At 45.9% G+C, this 14365-nt stretch overlaps 5 protein-coding genes across 5 annotated transcripts; 3 read left to right on the top strand and 2 right to left on the bottom strand.

Annotated features, from left to right (window-relative positions):
• Positions 1–331: 331 nt before the first annotated feature.
• PEX2_106790 (UDP-glucuronosyl/UDP-glucosyltransferase) lies at positions 332–3301 on the top strand (the record flags this gene model as incomplete). The annotated part of the gene is made up of 11 exons (XM_016747947.1): positions 332–512; positions 578–793; positions 853–1004; positions 1064–1419; positions 1550–1644; positions 1702–1965; positions 2038–2152; positions 2233–2577; positions 2645–2810; positions 2895–3036; positions 3123–3301. The coding sequence occupies 11 exons, from the start codon at positions 332–334 to the stop codon at positions 3299–3301; spliced, it is 2211 nt and encodes a 736-aa protein (XP_016594158.1).
• Positions 3302–6669: 3368 nt separating this feature from the next.
• PEX2_106780 (Aldo/keto reductase) lies at positions 6670–7824 on the bottom strand (the record flags this gene model as incomplete). Its single annotated transcript, XM_016747946.1, has 1 exon — positions 6670–7824. One exon carries the CDS (start codon positions 7822–7824, stop codon positions 6670–6672), a length of 1155 nt encoding a protein of 384 aa, XP_016594157.1.
• A 1929-nt stretch (positions 7825–9753) lies between these two features.
• fleA (fucose-specific lectin FleA) lies at positions 9754–10308 on the top strand (the record flags this gene model as incomplete). Its single annotated transcript, XM_016747945.1, has 3 exons — positions 9754–9787; positions 9849–10027; positions 10090–10308. 3 exons carry the CDS (start codon positions 9754–9756, stop codon positions 10306–10308), a joined length of 432 nt encoding a protein of 143 aa, XP_016594156.1.
• A 709-nt stretch (positions 10309–11017) lies between these two features.
• PEX2_106760 (GNAT family N-acetyltransferase) lies at positions 11018–11512 on the top strand (the record flags this gene model as incomplete). The annotated part of the gene is made up of 1 exon (XM_016747944.1): positions 11018–11512. The coding sequence occupies one exon, from the start codon at positions 11018–11020 to the stop codon at positions 11510–11512; it is 495 nt and encodes a 164-aa protein (XP_016594155.1).
• A 498-nt stretch (positions 11513–12010) lies between these two features.
• gprC lies at positions 12011–13306 on the bottom strand (the record flags this gene model as incomplete). Its single annotated transcript, XM_016747943.1, has 1 exon — positions 12011–13306. The coding sequence occupies one exon, from the start codon at positions 13304–13306 to the stop codon at positions 12011–12013; it is 1296 nt and encodes a 431-aa protein (XP_016594154.1).
• Positions 13307–14365: the final 1059 nt, after the last annotated feature.

The following is a 14365-nucleotide window of genomic DNA, read 5'->3' as shown; positions in this document are numbered from 1 at the left end:
ATCTAGTGGAAGGATCGCGCGTAATATCTCGATCAGGGTACGAAGACGAATACGAACATTAAGGCCCCACCATAACCTCAACCGGATGTGGGTCTCGGATTCGGGACTCGTATTCGGTGCGATACTATGTTTTAAAATCCCTATGCAACCCCCTAAAAATAATATGATAGTGGATGCGTTTTTGAAGGATTACCAAAGATTAAAACCTTAATGGTGGGTTTAGGGGGAAGGAAAGAAAAAAAAGCTGCCTAAGGGAAGATCCCCCACTGGGGCATCTTTATAATGCGAAGCTGTTTCCGTTGCTGATTTTCTCAGCCCAAAATTCAACAAAATGTCCTCCAAACATGAGATGAGACAATTGGAAGAGGATTTACTTGAGAACAACAACAGGAACGAATATGAGATTGCTGACGAGCTACCGCCGCCTACCTACAACTCTCTCTTCTCCGACGACCTACTACTTCCACCGCCAACTACCAGGGACGAAAGGCGTGAATCGGTCCTGATCGAAGGTATTCAATATGAAAAAGAAGTACATATTTTAAGATCTCTGTGCTAAATAACTCAATTTACATAGATATCGGTCGCTTTAGCATAGATTTAAGTGCCGGAAATCGCACGTCTACGCTGATCGAACAATTTTTATTACCCGCGCAACGGCCACAGATTATACAAATTCAAGCCGACAGTTCCAGTTCAGATTCACTTGTCAAACCCACCGATGATGTGAAGAGCTTAGTTGGAACTCATGAAATCCCACTGGAAATTCTTCTGATGCTTGTAGGAAGCAGAGGTAAGAACCGAACATCGCTAAGGGCACTCATGCACCGCTAATACAGGGTCAATACATAGAGGAGATCAAATCTGTTATACTGGTCGGCCAGGAACTTCATCAACATGGCCACCGAGTTCGAGTCGCTACACATTCAATTTTCCAATCACTCGTTCACAGAGCCGGATTGGAATTCTTCTCCATCAGTAGCGACCCAGAGCATCCTATCGCGGTAGGTTCCCCTCCATATGCTTACCAATCCTCAAGAGACAAGAAGCTCATACGTAACAGGCAAAAGATTCAGGCCTAATGCCTGATTCAAGCGGTCTTGACAGACCCCAGGTCCTGAAAAACAAGAAGGTCTTACTGAACACCCTAAAAGAATGTTGGAATGCCTGCACCCACCCCGGCTCGCATGAAAACAAACCTTTCGTCCCTGACGCGATTATCGCAACGCCTCTTGCACATGCTCATGTCCATTGTGCGGAGCGGCTGTCAATCCCGCTTCATATCATGTCTAATAGCCCCTGGACACCGACGAGACGATTCACACATCCGCTAGCACAGATTGAGACAGGAAGTGAGATTGATTACCAGTTGCAGAACTATATCTCCTATCTGCTGGTTGGGGAGTCGGTATGGCATGAGTAAGTTTAGCCTTCACACACGAATTATCCAGCCGCATAAAGATGGTCATTGACAGGGCTCTAGAGTGTGCAATGTCGTGGATCATTTCAGAAAAGCAGTTCTAGATCTACCACAACTATCTCTACCTAGCGGGGCCGGGATTTTAAGAGAGTCCAAGATTCCTCATACCTATCTATGGTCCTCAGAATTGCTCCCCAAACCGGAGGACTGGGACGATACCATTGGTATGCGCAAACCCAGTGTTGGACTTATTTCTGACTTTTTCTAACACGAAAATTTAGATATTTCTGGTTACCCTACAATCGGAAGCCCGTCTCCTTTTACCCCTTCAAAGGCGCTAGAAAATTTCCTCGATTCCGCAATCGACCCTGTCTTCGTCGCACTGGACATCACCCAATTGAACAACCCCAAGTTATTCGCTCAATACCTCGTTGAAGCTTCACGAAAGTACGGAGTATATCTTGTCCTACCAAGTGGGTTCCGAGAAATACTTAATAAATCGGAAATGCCAAAAAAGATTTTCCTGCTAGAGAATGACCCAAATGGTGAGTTCATTCACTACTGAATAAAATGCACATTTATCACAGCAAGGAAACTAACTGAAGATTCTATGAAAGGTAAAGAGTGGCTCATGGGCAAAATATCGATCTTGTTAACCAGTGGTGACATCCCGACGGTAAAGGAGGGTGTTCAAAACGGAAAACCAATGATCTCATTACCACTTCTTTGCGAGTAAGCCTTCCATTTTTGAATCGTTTTGGCCTAGCCACGCGTTTCCCCAAGCTCTAGGATCTAGCGCTGATACTTCTAAGCCAACCCTTTTGGGCAACAACCATCCACAATGCAGGTGTCGGTCCAGCTCCACTTCGCGAGAAAGCGCTCACCAGCGAAAGCCTTTTCGAGGCATTCCAATATTGTCGACAGCCAAGTGTAAAACAGGTTGCTTTGAGGTTAGGCCAGAGGATCCGGGGGGAGAACGGCACTACAAACGCCGTGCAGTCGTTTTATCGCCATTTAAGATGGGAAAAGGTTCGATGCAGTGATACCAACACAGAGCCTGTGATCTATCGCATGCAATTGAAACCATCATTTGGCGGCAAAGTCGAGACTGATGGGGTTGGCATTTCGATCAGAGGAGGTGGCTCCCCCGTGGAACCGTAGGTCTTTTCTTGCCTCGGCTAGTCCGGTTTGCACTCGAGGACTTGAACTAATCACTACGAATAGGGATGAGTACCCCATACACACGAGACGGGATCAGATACCCGAGCTCACCGAGGAAAAGGTCAAGACCACCTTCCTTGTCGATGCAAAGGGAGTATCCAAAAGTCTTATCAAAGCCATCATTAAACCTACGGTCTCGCACATCGCAGATGCGCACAGGAAACGCGAGGTAAGAGCTCCAGCAGGGCTTAACTCAAGTGGCATTTATCTTTCTATTCACCCGGGGCTAACCAGATTGTTGATTGTTGTACAGAATCAGAATGACGTACCCGTGCCGACCGGTTCAAAAGCCGAGCAACATAAAACCCGAACGGAGACGGCGATGAAGGTAGCTAGGAACGTGGGCTTTGGGTCTGCAGTCACTTGTGGGAAGATTGCGATGCTGCCTTTTAAAAGTAAGTCATTATCTTGTAGCCTTGTCTCGTTCTTTGCGAACTGCGATATTCGGCATCTAGTATCTATATACTGACACGGGCGTTAGCTGTATGGTATATGAGCGAAACGGCATCATACGGAGTTCGAGCCCTACAGGGCCTGGATCGCAATGACGACAAAAGAAATAATCAGGACATGGAACAAGCGTCCAATGTCAACAATCCTCGGGTTTTCGATGAAGGTAAAGTTGTTGAACTTATAAAGCGTGAAGGATTTCAGTTCTGACGATATATATGTTGTCACAGTGATCGACGGGGCTTCCTTAAACAGAGACGATGCTTATACGTGTGCAATCACAGCTTCAGGTGTGCGTCGGAGTACAACTCAGCCTCGTGATGGTGATGGGATATCCCTTGGATCTCGCCGGTCCCATTCTTCTGCACCTAGTGGCAAGAGGGAATAGACAATATGTTGCAAATTATGGATGTATATTAGGATTTAAATCTGTTTGTTGTTTGAGTAAAATTGAAATTGTCTTACTTCTATAGAAAGACCAGATTATCTAGGTTGAGATTGAAGTGAACAAGGATCATTGTACACATTTCCACCTGTTGACATAAGCAAATATCGGTAGATTTGTTTGCCGTCACGCTGAAAATATTGTCCTTTCCTTTTCTCGCGCCTTTCTGCAGAATTCCTAGGTGCTGTGAGACTAAATTAGCGAGAAGAACAATTGATTCCTTATAACCAAACAGCAGCTCGTCGAGTAGTTAAGAGAAGACTATCATACTAGGCGTTTAGGCAGATGCTCTAACTATCTCAACAGTAGTAACCCAAGCGCACATTGACCAGAAAACGTCCACTCTATCATGTAGCGCTTCATGAATGCCCACAAACTTATATAAGAAATAACCTGGGCAGCCATACACCCTTGCATAGCTCCGATACGAAGTTTCGAAGCGAGCTGAGATTCTCTAGAGCCTTATTCCGTAATATTTCGGGTCGTCTCTCCGAGGATCTGTCAATGACATAAGACTAGGATAGTGACTCTTTCAGTATATTACTCGACACAAATGGCCTAGTGTTCTCATGTTGACAGCGTATGATTTGCGATTCGTCATACACTTTGTAAGATTTACAGAAGCCTTCCTATGCAATACTTATATAATCTTCTTTCAGTTGGAACCTGTAGATGAATACTTTTATGAAAGCCTAAAAGAATCTCAAATGCGGAGCAAACTAGTTTTAGATAGAGGAACGAGACAATTTTGTGAGGAACCGTTTTCCCTTAATCTGCAGGATCGATCGTCATCCGAATACGATCCCGAGCTCGTATTCGGGTTTATCTTTCTTTAGTGCGGTGCCAAGCATTTGGTTAGCGGCCCCGTTAACCCACATGATCTGCATTTAGGGCATCCCGAGTCCATATCGGACCTAAGCAGGTATGTAATTTGATTGAATGTATAGAACTACAGGTTAGGCTCGATATTAAAGCTGAGTGATACCCTGTTCTATGGTTCTAGGGGTAGAAAATACTCCTACAGAACCTTGAATTCATTTGGGAATTAAAGTGGGTCGTCTTGAAACACCAGAATCCTTCTCAAACCTATCAGTAACGGTAGGGATAAGAAGGATTTTGCAATATTGCGTAGCGGGTAAGTTGGTAAAAATTCAAATCCGAGTACGACTAGCCGGTTTACGGTTTGCAAAGAACCAGGGTACGATCGACAGATTCCCGGACGGCAGATAAGCTTTTTTCCAACCGTCAATATGTTGTACATACATGTACTCCGTCCTCCGTATTCTCTCATGTTTCCCATCAATGCATGGCCCACATCCCGATATTTTTGTTTGAGTACCATGAGGCTCGAAAACTCGATGCGACCAATGAATTCATTGCACATCTCCACTTTTCAACGATCTGCGACCTTTTCATATTGAGGTCAACGTGGAACTGGAAATGCTGCCTGTATGACAACGTCGTTATATCAGTATTTCTAGGGTGGGCACAGATGTTGGGATATTTGGTGTTCTTAGATTCTCTTCAATCCTTAATGTAAGAGGGCATGGGGGATAGTTCACGAAGAAGCGGCAATCCCATCTCGCAGTTCACTTCTGTTGAGGCAGTCCGAGGACCTTGCCTCCTACCTGTTCCATTCTTCTTCCTCTTATTTTTGCATCAGCTCAACCTATCGATGATTCCTTTTCCCACATTGCCTGTTCCTACGGGGTATAAGTTCTCACTCGTCGATTTCATCCCCGAGCACAGTCCATTCTATCTCACCAGCTAGGGTAGGAAGCCTTTAGCCTCACTACTGGCAACCCCGGTACCCCACACATAGACCCGCCCTCCACCAGGCGGGGACCTCACTACCGCCTTTTTCGATGACACCATTCAACGCGCCGTCTCGCACTTTCAATGAAGGTCTTTTCGACCTCGACTTCCGAAGCTACCAAGCTAAAGTTAACACTGATTTCAGACATAGTTAACCTCATCGTCGATGAACAACAAGCTCAGCGCTCCAGTTTCAACATACAACCAGTCATACCTCGTCGTCCCTCCTTAGAGCCAGCACCGAAACCAGCACCGTACCTAGCCTTCTTACTAGGACTTATCGGGGTCAGGAAAGAGCGGTTGTCGAGGTTCGTTTTGGCCCCGAGATGGAGTGTTACAGGGCGGCGGGCCTCAGCAGGCCACGATCATTGGGCTAACTCCTTCACGAAATAGGATGTTTTTTTTTGTTGCTAATTACTGTCCATATTATATTGACTTCTTATTGCCGTGTATATATTAGAATTCAGCTTCGCATGATCCTCATTTTTATAAATATGATCGTGGCCTGATTTCACGCATCCGGTATATCACAAACTCATTTACAAAATAGATTTCTCGCTATATAATCCTACCATACATACTCTTGTGGAGTTTTGTAGCCAATCCATCCTTGTTTGTCAATCTTAGAAAATATACGCAAGATCTCTGCAATTTCCAATATTGAACCAGATAACAGACAAGCACCCGTGAGCGGCTTAACTTGGGAAGCGTAACTATCCAATAGCTGACTAAATGTATTTTTGTGTTGTGCAATGCAGAATACGACCACGAAGCTTGCTCTTATCCTTTGGGTACATATGATAAACTAGTACAGCTGAGCGAATAGAAAACCCCATCTTCTATACGCTATAGTCGTTTGTGTCAGTTTACTTGTGGGACATCAATATATCGGCAAAGTATAAGGGGTTGTGTGGTGGGGGTTTTTGGGATGCATAGGTGTGCGCTGTAGATACGGTCAGAATCACCGTCTGGCTCACAGATCTATCTAAATAACGCGCTTTCTAGCGTTTTTAAACGTGATATAGAGAAGTAACTAATAATTAATTCTAAATTATTTAAACTAATAAAACATTACCTTTAAAATAAGGCTTACAAACGGGAGTTTAACTTCTGAATTCTCGGCATATTTGTACTGTTCGGGGCCCAAAACCCAACCCATTTGTGGGTTGGGTTTGGGCTGGGCTATGGGCTTTGTGGGCTTTGCGAAGCTCTACGAACAGGCATAATTCAAATGTTAAATTTTCCTTGTTTTTGATCGCCAACTTATGTTCTTGTGCTCAATATACACACGACTAGCTAGTAGAAAATATCACCATCTCTATTCAGGGCTGGTGATAGATTTGGGGGCCTTCACAAACGAGTACGGGGCGTTGGCAGCCAACAGGAAGGACGCTTTCCCAGTCACCTTGGGATCCGGGCCGATGAAGTTGCTAGGGAAGCCAACGTCAAACGGCTTTTGGCTCTCAAGATATGCGATTTGTTCCGCTGTCAACCGAATATTGAGAGCCTCGATGTTGTCCTTGAGATGCTCGACCTTGCGGCCACCAACAAGAGGGAATACATTTGGTGCTTTCGCCATCACATATGCAAGGGCAACCGCGGTGAGGGATTTGATCCCATGCTCTTTGGCCACCTTAAAAAGTGCAGCACTCATTGCGGCTTCTTCTTCGGTTTGTTCCGAATTCAATATGCTACGGAGACCCTGCCCTTGAGCTTTCCGTTGTTCAATTTCCTCTGTTGTTTTGAATTTTCCTCCGCCCATAACATCCCAGGGGGCAAGTGCCATTCCAAAGTGGCGCGCCATGGGGATGATCTCCCGTTCAAAATCACGGAGCATGACATTCCATCTACCTTGGTAGATGCTGAAGGGGGTCTTTCCGTGGGCTCGGGCATATGAGTTTGCCGCCGCCACAACCCACGCTGGGGTGTCCGAGATACCCAAGTAGAGTACCTTACCCTGTTCCACTAGGATATGAAGACTGTCCATAACCTCTTCGATTGACGTTGTTTGATCCCACCAATGGAGATACAGAATGTCAACCCAGTCGGTTTGCAGCTTCTTCAATGAATCCCGAATACTCATATGAAGGCTTCGCTTGTGGTTTCCGCAATGGTTTGGGGCATTTCCCTTGCCGAGCTTGTATGACTGATAGTCTGTGGTGAATTTGGTAGAAATCACCAATTGATCGCGATTCTTGCGCTGGGCCATCCATTCTCCAATCCAAACCTCTGACTGCTCGTCCTGGTAATTGTTCGCCGTGTCAATGAAATTTCCGCCGGCTTCATGGAATGCGTCGAGAAGTTTGAAAGCCTCCTCCTTGCTGAAAGAACCCATTGCACTCGACCACGCATCGCCGATGGACATAGCTCCGAGCTGAAGAGGTGAGACGCGAATTCCGGCCGTAGAAGAGAGAATGCGGTAACGTCCCAACCCGGTAGTCGGTTCAGGAGCAGGGCCCCAAAGATCCGCCATGATAAGTTTTGGTGTTGAAGTATTGGGAACAAGGAATATTTGGGGGAATGAAAGTCTGAGTTTGGATCAGGTCAAAATGACATTTACGGAAACTTAGTATATATATTTTCTGACTTCTGGGTGACGTCACCACTAGAGTTGCCTCTTTACGATCTCCTTTCTAGCGATTAAAGAGTCACTTGGGCATGAAGAACCAATTCCGCGCAAACTAACACCATTTTTCATAACCTTGGAAATCAGATAGCGGGGCGACTGTCATCAAGCTGCATTAGTGTCCTTGTGTAGGGTCCACAAATTGTTAACGCGCTAAATTCGGTCTGGCCACAAGAACATGGGTAGTTCAAGGAATACAAGCATACGTACCTAGCAACATAATGGCTCTTAATGGGCCATACATATGTGAACAACCCTCAAGTAGAGAAGCTGGCCATTACAAGCGTCGTGACATCTAAACTTCACCCGGAGCCTCATTTTTTTGAAGCCTCCACGTAGTCCAATTAAATATTATTGTTGTAACATCATCCACGGGTGGATTGCAGCCCACCCCATAAGCCTAGCCATAGTGTGCCCAATAAGAACAACACTGTCATCACCATTCCATGGCATACCTGATCAAGCTCGCACTGCCGGAGAGCTATCCGATCGCAGACAGTGCCGTCAAACACTAAATTCCCTTTTATTCTCCACTAATAACCTAGGAATGTGCCTAGAGAACCCAATTTTCACTGAGATCTCGACGAGATAACATCTTCAAAAAAGCAATAGGGCAAAATTCTAGCGTATGGAACACCTCTAATGCGAGCGTAGTATCCCAAACTAGCGTGCGACAACAGTTATTTGAATCATCACTATCATTGCAAATGCGGATAAATAGTGTTATTATTGCTGACTGAGGTAATTAGCCTCATGTGGGCATGAAGTTCAGCCGAATGCCTGTGGGGATGATTTGCAACCACAGTTCAGCCTGACCAATCGGGTGACACATGTCATCACAGCGCTGTTGTCTGTTCCCTCGGATATTTTGTTTCGCACATCACTTCTAGCCCATACGCCACAATTCATGTCAAAGCATCCCGCTTTTCTTTCGAGCGGATGACCCCCTCGAAACGGATTGTCAGTAGTGTGGTGGTGTATTGGAACCGGCCTTGTCCGGACCAAGATTCGACAGAAGGCACTCATGTACGAGACTCCGAGAGTGTTCCACGCGTTGCTCGCCAGATTTCGTTGATTCGGCCCACCAATCGGGATCAGGGATGGTGTTGAGATAGGGTGGGGTCAGTTGTTTGTCCCAAGAAGCGATAGGAAAATCGAGACAGGGCTGGTGTATGGATTTACACTCGTCATTATCTACGGAGAAGTAAATCTGATAGTACCCTCGAAGCAGGGCGATTCTCTTCACGCTATCATCAACAGATCTTCTGGGCTGTATGTAGCTTGGTTCTTCATCCAATATTATCCTTTTTTGGACAACTGACGACAGAATGTTGATTGCATATATTGCGTAGTACAATCGACTAGCCATCACATAACAACCTATGCAAATTCAACGTTAGCCAGAGCCTCAAGGAATTAAGCCATTCGTCACCCACCGGATGTTTCGGTAAATTTATTTTCTTATTTTCCTTGAAAACAATTATTTGACTTCTTGTGCTTTTCCTTGCGCATCTACAGTCCGCGGTCTTTGTTTGCGTGATGTGCCACAGTCTTTGGCTACCCGTGTATAAAGGATCGCATATTCCGACAATCAGAGCTCTTCCAACATTCCAGAATTTACGCCCAGGCCAAGTCGGTTATACGACCCGACGTGCAAAGCGTAATGCTGGCCCTTTCTCGTTATAAACCACTCCAAATCCTCTCATTTCAAACCAAAAGATAGGCGTTATCAGCGCGACAAAGATCACCGAACCACCTCAAAGTCGTTCTCGCATCATGCCCAGCAACGGAGCTCATGATATTGTCTTTCGTATGAAAAACGACTCATGAATTCCCTTCCTCAAACCATCAACGCTGATATTATCTTCTAGGGACGTCCATCGCGGCCTGCAACTCACGCAGCCACCTACAGGTCTACATGCAAGATGTCTTAGGAAAAATCCGAGAGTCGAAGTACGAGGATAAATGGAGCAACGGAATAGAGAAGAATGGCATTGCTTCGGCCAAGTTCTACTCTCCCGTAGCTTACACTTCCAACGAGCTTGATAACGTGAGTTTTCTCGAGACAGAGCTGTCAAAAGAGATGATTGATGGTAAACATGAACTGGATAGATCCGGGTCTACTACCCCTCTGCCGAGAACACTGTGAAGGACATGGCTTATGATAAATCCAAAGGTTGGTATGAGGTTAACCTTGGTAAGAAGCGCTTTATGACCGCCTCATATTCAAAGCTGGGTGCTTGTTACCTCAAGGAACCCGATATGACCATTAAGGTCTATTGTCAGATGGCAGATAACACAATCCAGGAGTATGGATTCAAGGGTAAGTGACCAACCTATGATGGCTCTATCTTTGCTCACAAAGCAATATAGATAATTGAAACTGGGAGAAAATGTCGAATTTAGGTTCAGCAATGCCCGGCACAGACATAGCGTGCACGGTGTTCAAGACTTCCGAAGCGAAGATCCGGTCATGAAATCTCGGCAATCACGGTGTATGTATGGAATCAGGGACGTTGGGCATCTGGGAAGCTTGCACTTCTTCCTGCGTGATTGTCAATTGTGGCGCATTGGCTTTTTATTCCTTCGAAGTACGCGGTTCAAATTGAATGTGTTTTGAGATTATCTTCGTCGTTAATTGTATTTTTTTTTTTTTTTTTTTTTTTTTTTCAGAATTATTTTCTCTTGAGCGAAAAGCTGCATATATATGACTTCATAGTAGTTTGATATGGATGCAGACCTCCAAGGTTTATACCCCCAACACTCGCACTTTCCTATTTTCCCATGGTCTCGTGACTTGATGGCACGTAAGGGAACTGGTCTTGTAGCCATACTTCTATCACATCAGTTTATTAGATGTTCTGCAATGAAGTGAAATATTCCTATCATCGGTGTATATGGTTATCGCGAAGCGGGGTAGCTCTGACTAACAGCGTAGACGAGCACTAATACTCATCTCGAAAAATTCCGACGGGTCACATTACCCAAAGGTTTCCTTGAGAGATATTCAATAAATTGTGTCCCCTGTCTTCCTCTCATCATGGCGACAATTCCCAGCTCAACGTCCCCGTCGGATACCAAGCTCATACTTCATAAAGCTACGGTCAAAGATATACCCATCATAAAATCTATGATTGATGCCGCCTATTCAAAATACATTTACCGCATTGGAAAGCCACCAGCTCCGATGACAGAGGACTGGGACCAGATGATCCGCACGCATGAAGTCCTCGTCCTGAGAGACAGTGAGCGGATCGTAGGCTCAATCACTTTCCACAAGGATAAACAAACAAACTCGCTCAAAATCGACAATGTGGTAGTTGATCCGACATCGCAGGGTCGAGGCTATGGATATTATTTGATCAAGTTCGCTGAAGAGGAAGCTCGAAAACAGGGGCTGGGCAGTGTAACATTATTCACCAATGTGAAGATGTTTGAGAATATTGGGTTCTATGCGAAACTGGGGTTTGCGGAAACAGATCGAAGAATGGAAGAGGGATTTGAACGTGTATATTTCTATAAGATGGTTTGTTGAAGAGGAGATTCTTCGACTAAATCTCTAGCATTTTGGGAGAGGGATCTTAGACTTGGATCGATTAATCCCACCAGTGGGACCCACGATAGAATAAAACTCAACCTATCTGTAATGCGTCAAATAAAGGGGAATTCTTTCAATCAAAACCAAGTCATGGGTCTTCAAAATCGAAAACATTAAGTACCACATGTGAATCGCCATGGTTCGCATGAGGGACGGGTCCGTCTTTTTCAAAATATATACATAGAAGGTTCCGTCATAGAAGAATGTGAAAGGTGACAGTATAGAGAGACATAAAACGAGGAAGAAAAGTGAGGAAGGAGAAAGTGATAAAAAGGAGATATAGCAGTACTGAGAAGATCGTGAGGAAGAGAATACATGTTATAGTGACAGAAATTGGGCATCGAGGGCATCACACCACGGGAGAACATGAATGGTGACAACTCAGATGACTCGAGAATGTAAAAAATAAAAAGTGTGAATGTTCATGAGAAAGGTTCATCTCCGCCATACTGAGTGAGGCGGCCTAGGGGAGGAGAAGTCCTCCTTACTAGACCGCTCACTGGTCGCCTCGTTAGGGTACGCAGGCTCGTGCGTGATCTCGATGGTGGTTTCTTGATACACCTTTCCAATCGGGGTCATTTCATGATCATGGTCGCGGTGACCGAGTGTGCTGGGTGGAACGATATTATCCGTTGAGCCGTCACGGTCAAGGTCATCAGTGAAAGTGCCGCCCAATTTGCGCGTGGGATCGGCCGTGATAGTAGTTAAGTGGGTCTCGCCGCCTCGTTTGCCCTTGCTGCTGTTGAATTTATTGTAGGAGCGGTCTTGGCTGGGTTCTGAGTCGATGATCAGGTTGCGGCGGGTGAGGGTGTATAGAACGACATCGACCAACCCGGAGCTGGTAATTATGGCACCGGAACAGCAGAAGAATATGATGCTGGGTGCATCGCCGTCTGCTGTGGCCATGCGGCCTGCGGCGAGGGGTAGCGATAGGATGATGTAGACGATTGGGTAGATGGTCATGTAGCCTACGACGCGGCGCAGGCGTTTGAGGCTCTCCAGCTGGCTGTTGCCAAGGATTGCGGAGGCGGCAATCTGCCGGCGCAGCTGGAAGTACATCACGGCGTAGAGAATGACTGTGCCGAATTCGGCGAGGAAAATCCAAATGTAGTGAGTCCATAAGCGGGTGGTCTCGTATTCATCGCTGATCCAGCACCAGGCGCCGGAAGGCACAAAGACGTCGCCTCCATACATCGCTAATGGGATAATCACCATTATAGCAACAAAGCCCCAGACGCCGACGACGAAACAGACAAAGAACTTGTAGGACATTTTGCGTCCCCAGACGACTAACAGGAATGTGTGGAAGGCGATGGCGAGCACGAAAAGACCACTGCCGGGGTCTCCAATTTGCAGCCACAGCCCTTGGAGAAAGCATGCGGCGGAACCGGACTGGATTTTGTCTGTTAAGATCCATCGTAAACAAATAATAAATGCAAGTGACTGTTGAAAATCCGCCAGAACAAGATTGTAAATAAGAATGATGTACTGGTTGTAACCGATGTATCGCGTATAGCTGCCGCGCCAGAAAAAAAGTCGATAGGTGATGAAACCGAGGAGCATTGACGTTGCAATGAGAGATAGGAAGGCCATGACTGCGATTGCTATTAGACCTCGTCGATGCGATTCTGGAAGAGGGTCGATATCAAGTTCAACAGAGTTTGTCAATCGAGCTGCCAATGAGTGCTCATTGTTTTTGGGCATCAAGCCCATGAGAATGAGTGCTGACATGGTGGAATGTCTTGTTGGTTCCTTTCACTTGAAGGGGTCTGCTATCATTGCCTATTTAAATGGTGAAATTGAAGGCTGCAAGATGACACTCCCTGGGTCCAGAATCTGATCGATACTGGGCAACAAAAAGCGATATATAATGACAAAGCGAGTGGTGCCAAGGATTGAGAACCTGAATGTGCTCAACACTACACCTACCCCATGAGCTGCCTGCAATGGAAGATAAAGAATGGCTCAAGGAGGGGAAGAGGCTACAGGCATAAAAGTTGAAAGCCAGACGCACCCAGAGAAAAAGAATCAACACCCAAACTACCGGGACTGATTGAACTCAAAATTTGATAGGCAAAAACAAAAGAATGGGACTTAAACCCATTCGGCCTCTTTGCCCGTCAATAGCTGGGTGATCCACGACAAGTTTGAGTGAAGTGTGGAATTCTGCGTGAGAAATATGGACACCTGGGAGAGGGAGTGCGATCTCCATAATAGTTCACGGTCCAGAGCCGTGAATCCCTGTATACAACGTATATTTTACTCCACTTAGCCCATTTAGCTCACCTTTAGGCCATATGTGACGCCCAAGTGGGTAGAAGGAAGCAGGTCTGCCACGAGATGTCGAATAAAACGGCCGCAAAGTTTAACATAGTTGGTCTACTCCGTATCAGCTCACTCGATGGACAAGCGAAACGATTTAGTTGCCTGCCTTGCATCCAAAAGTACATACTAAAGAAAGGCATTCGCCGCTTATAAACGGTATTGGATGGGAAAAAACATCCCCATTTTTCAGAACCACTAAGAAGGCACAAAATCCATCCTGATCCCACGGGCTCCGTGTTCTCCGTGTCTAGGCCAAAGCGCACATTGGCCCGTTGACAGGGGGCTCGGATCGCTAGTACGCTATGTTCGCTGCAGGGGCGAGGCTTCTGGAACACTAGCGGGAGGGTTGAATTGGGGCAAGTGTGTTCTTTCAACAGAGTACTCCACGAGGTAGAAAGCCTCACCATATTTTTCTATAAAAGCCACCACCAGACTCTTTCCTGAACCGCTCAGAGGCGTTTACAA

The sequence above is a fragment of the Penicillium expansum genome (genome assembly GCF_000769745.1).
Source record: "Penicillium expansum strain MD-8 chromosome Unknown contig369, whole genome shotgun sequence".
NCBI classification, from domain to species: domain Eukaryota; kingdom Fungi; phylum Ascomycota; class Eurotiomycetes; order Eurotiales; family Aspergillaceae; genus Penicillium; species Penicillium expansum.
This window is presented reverse-complemented; position numbering and strand designations above follow the sequence as displayed.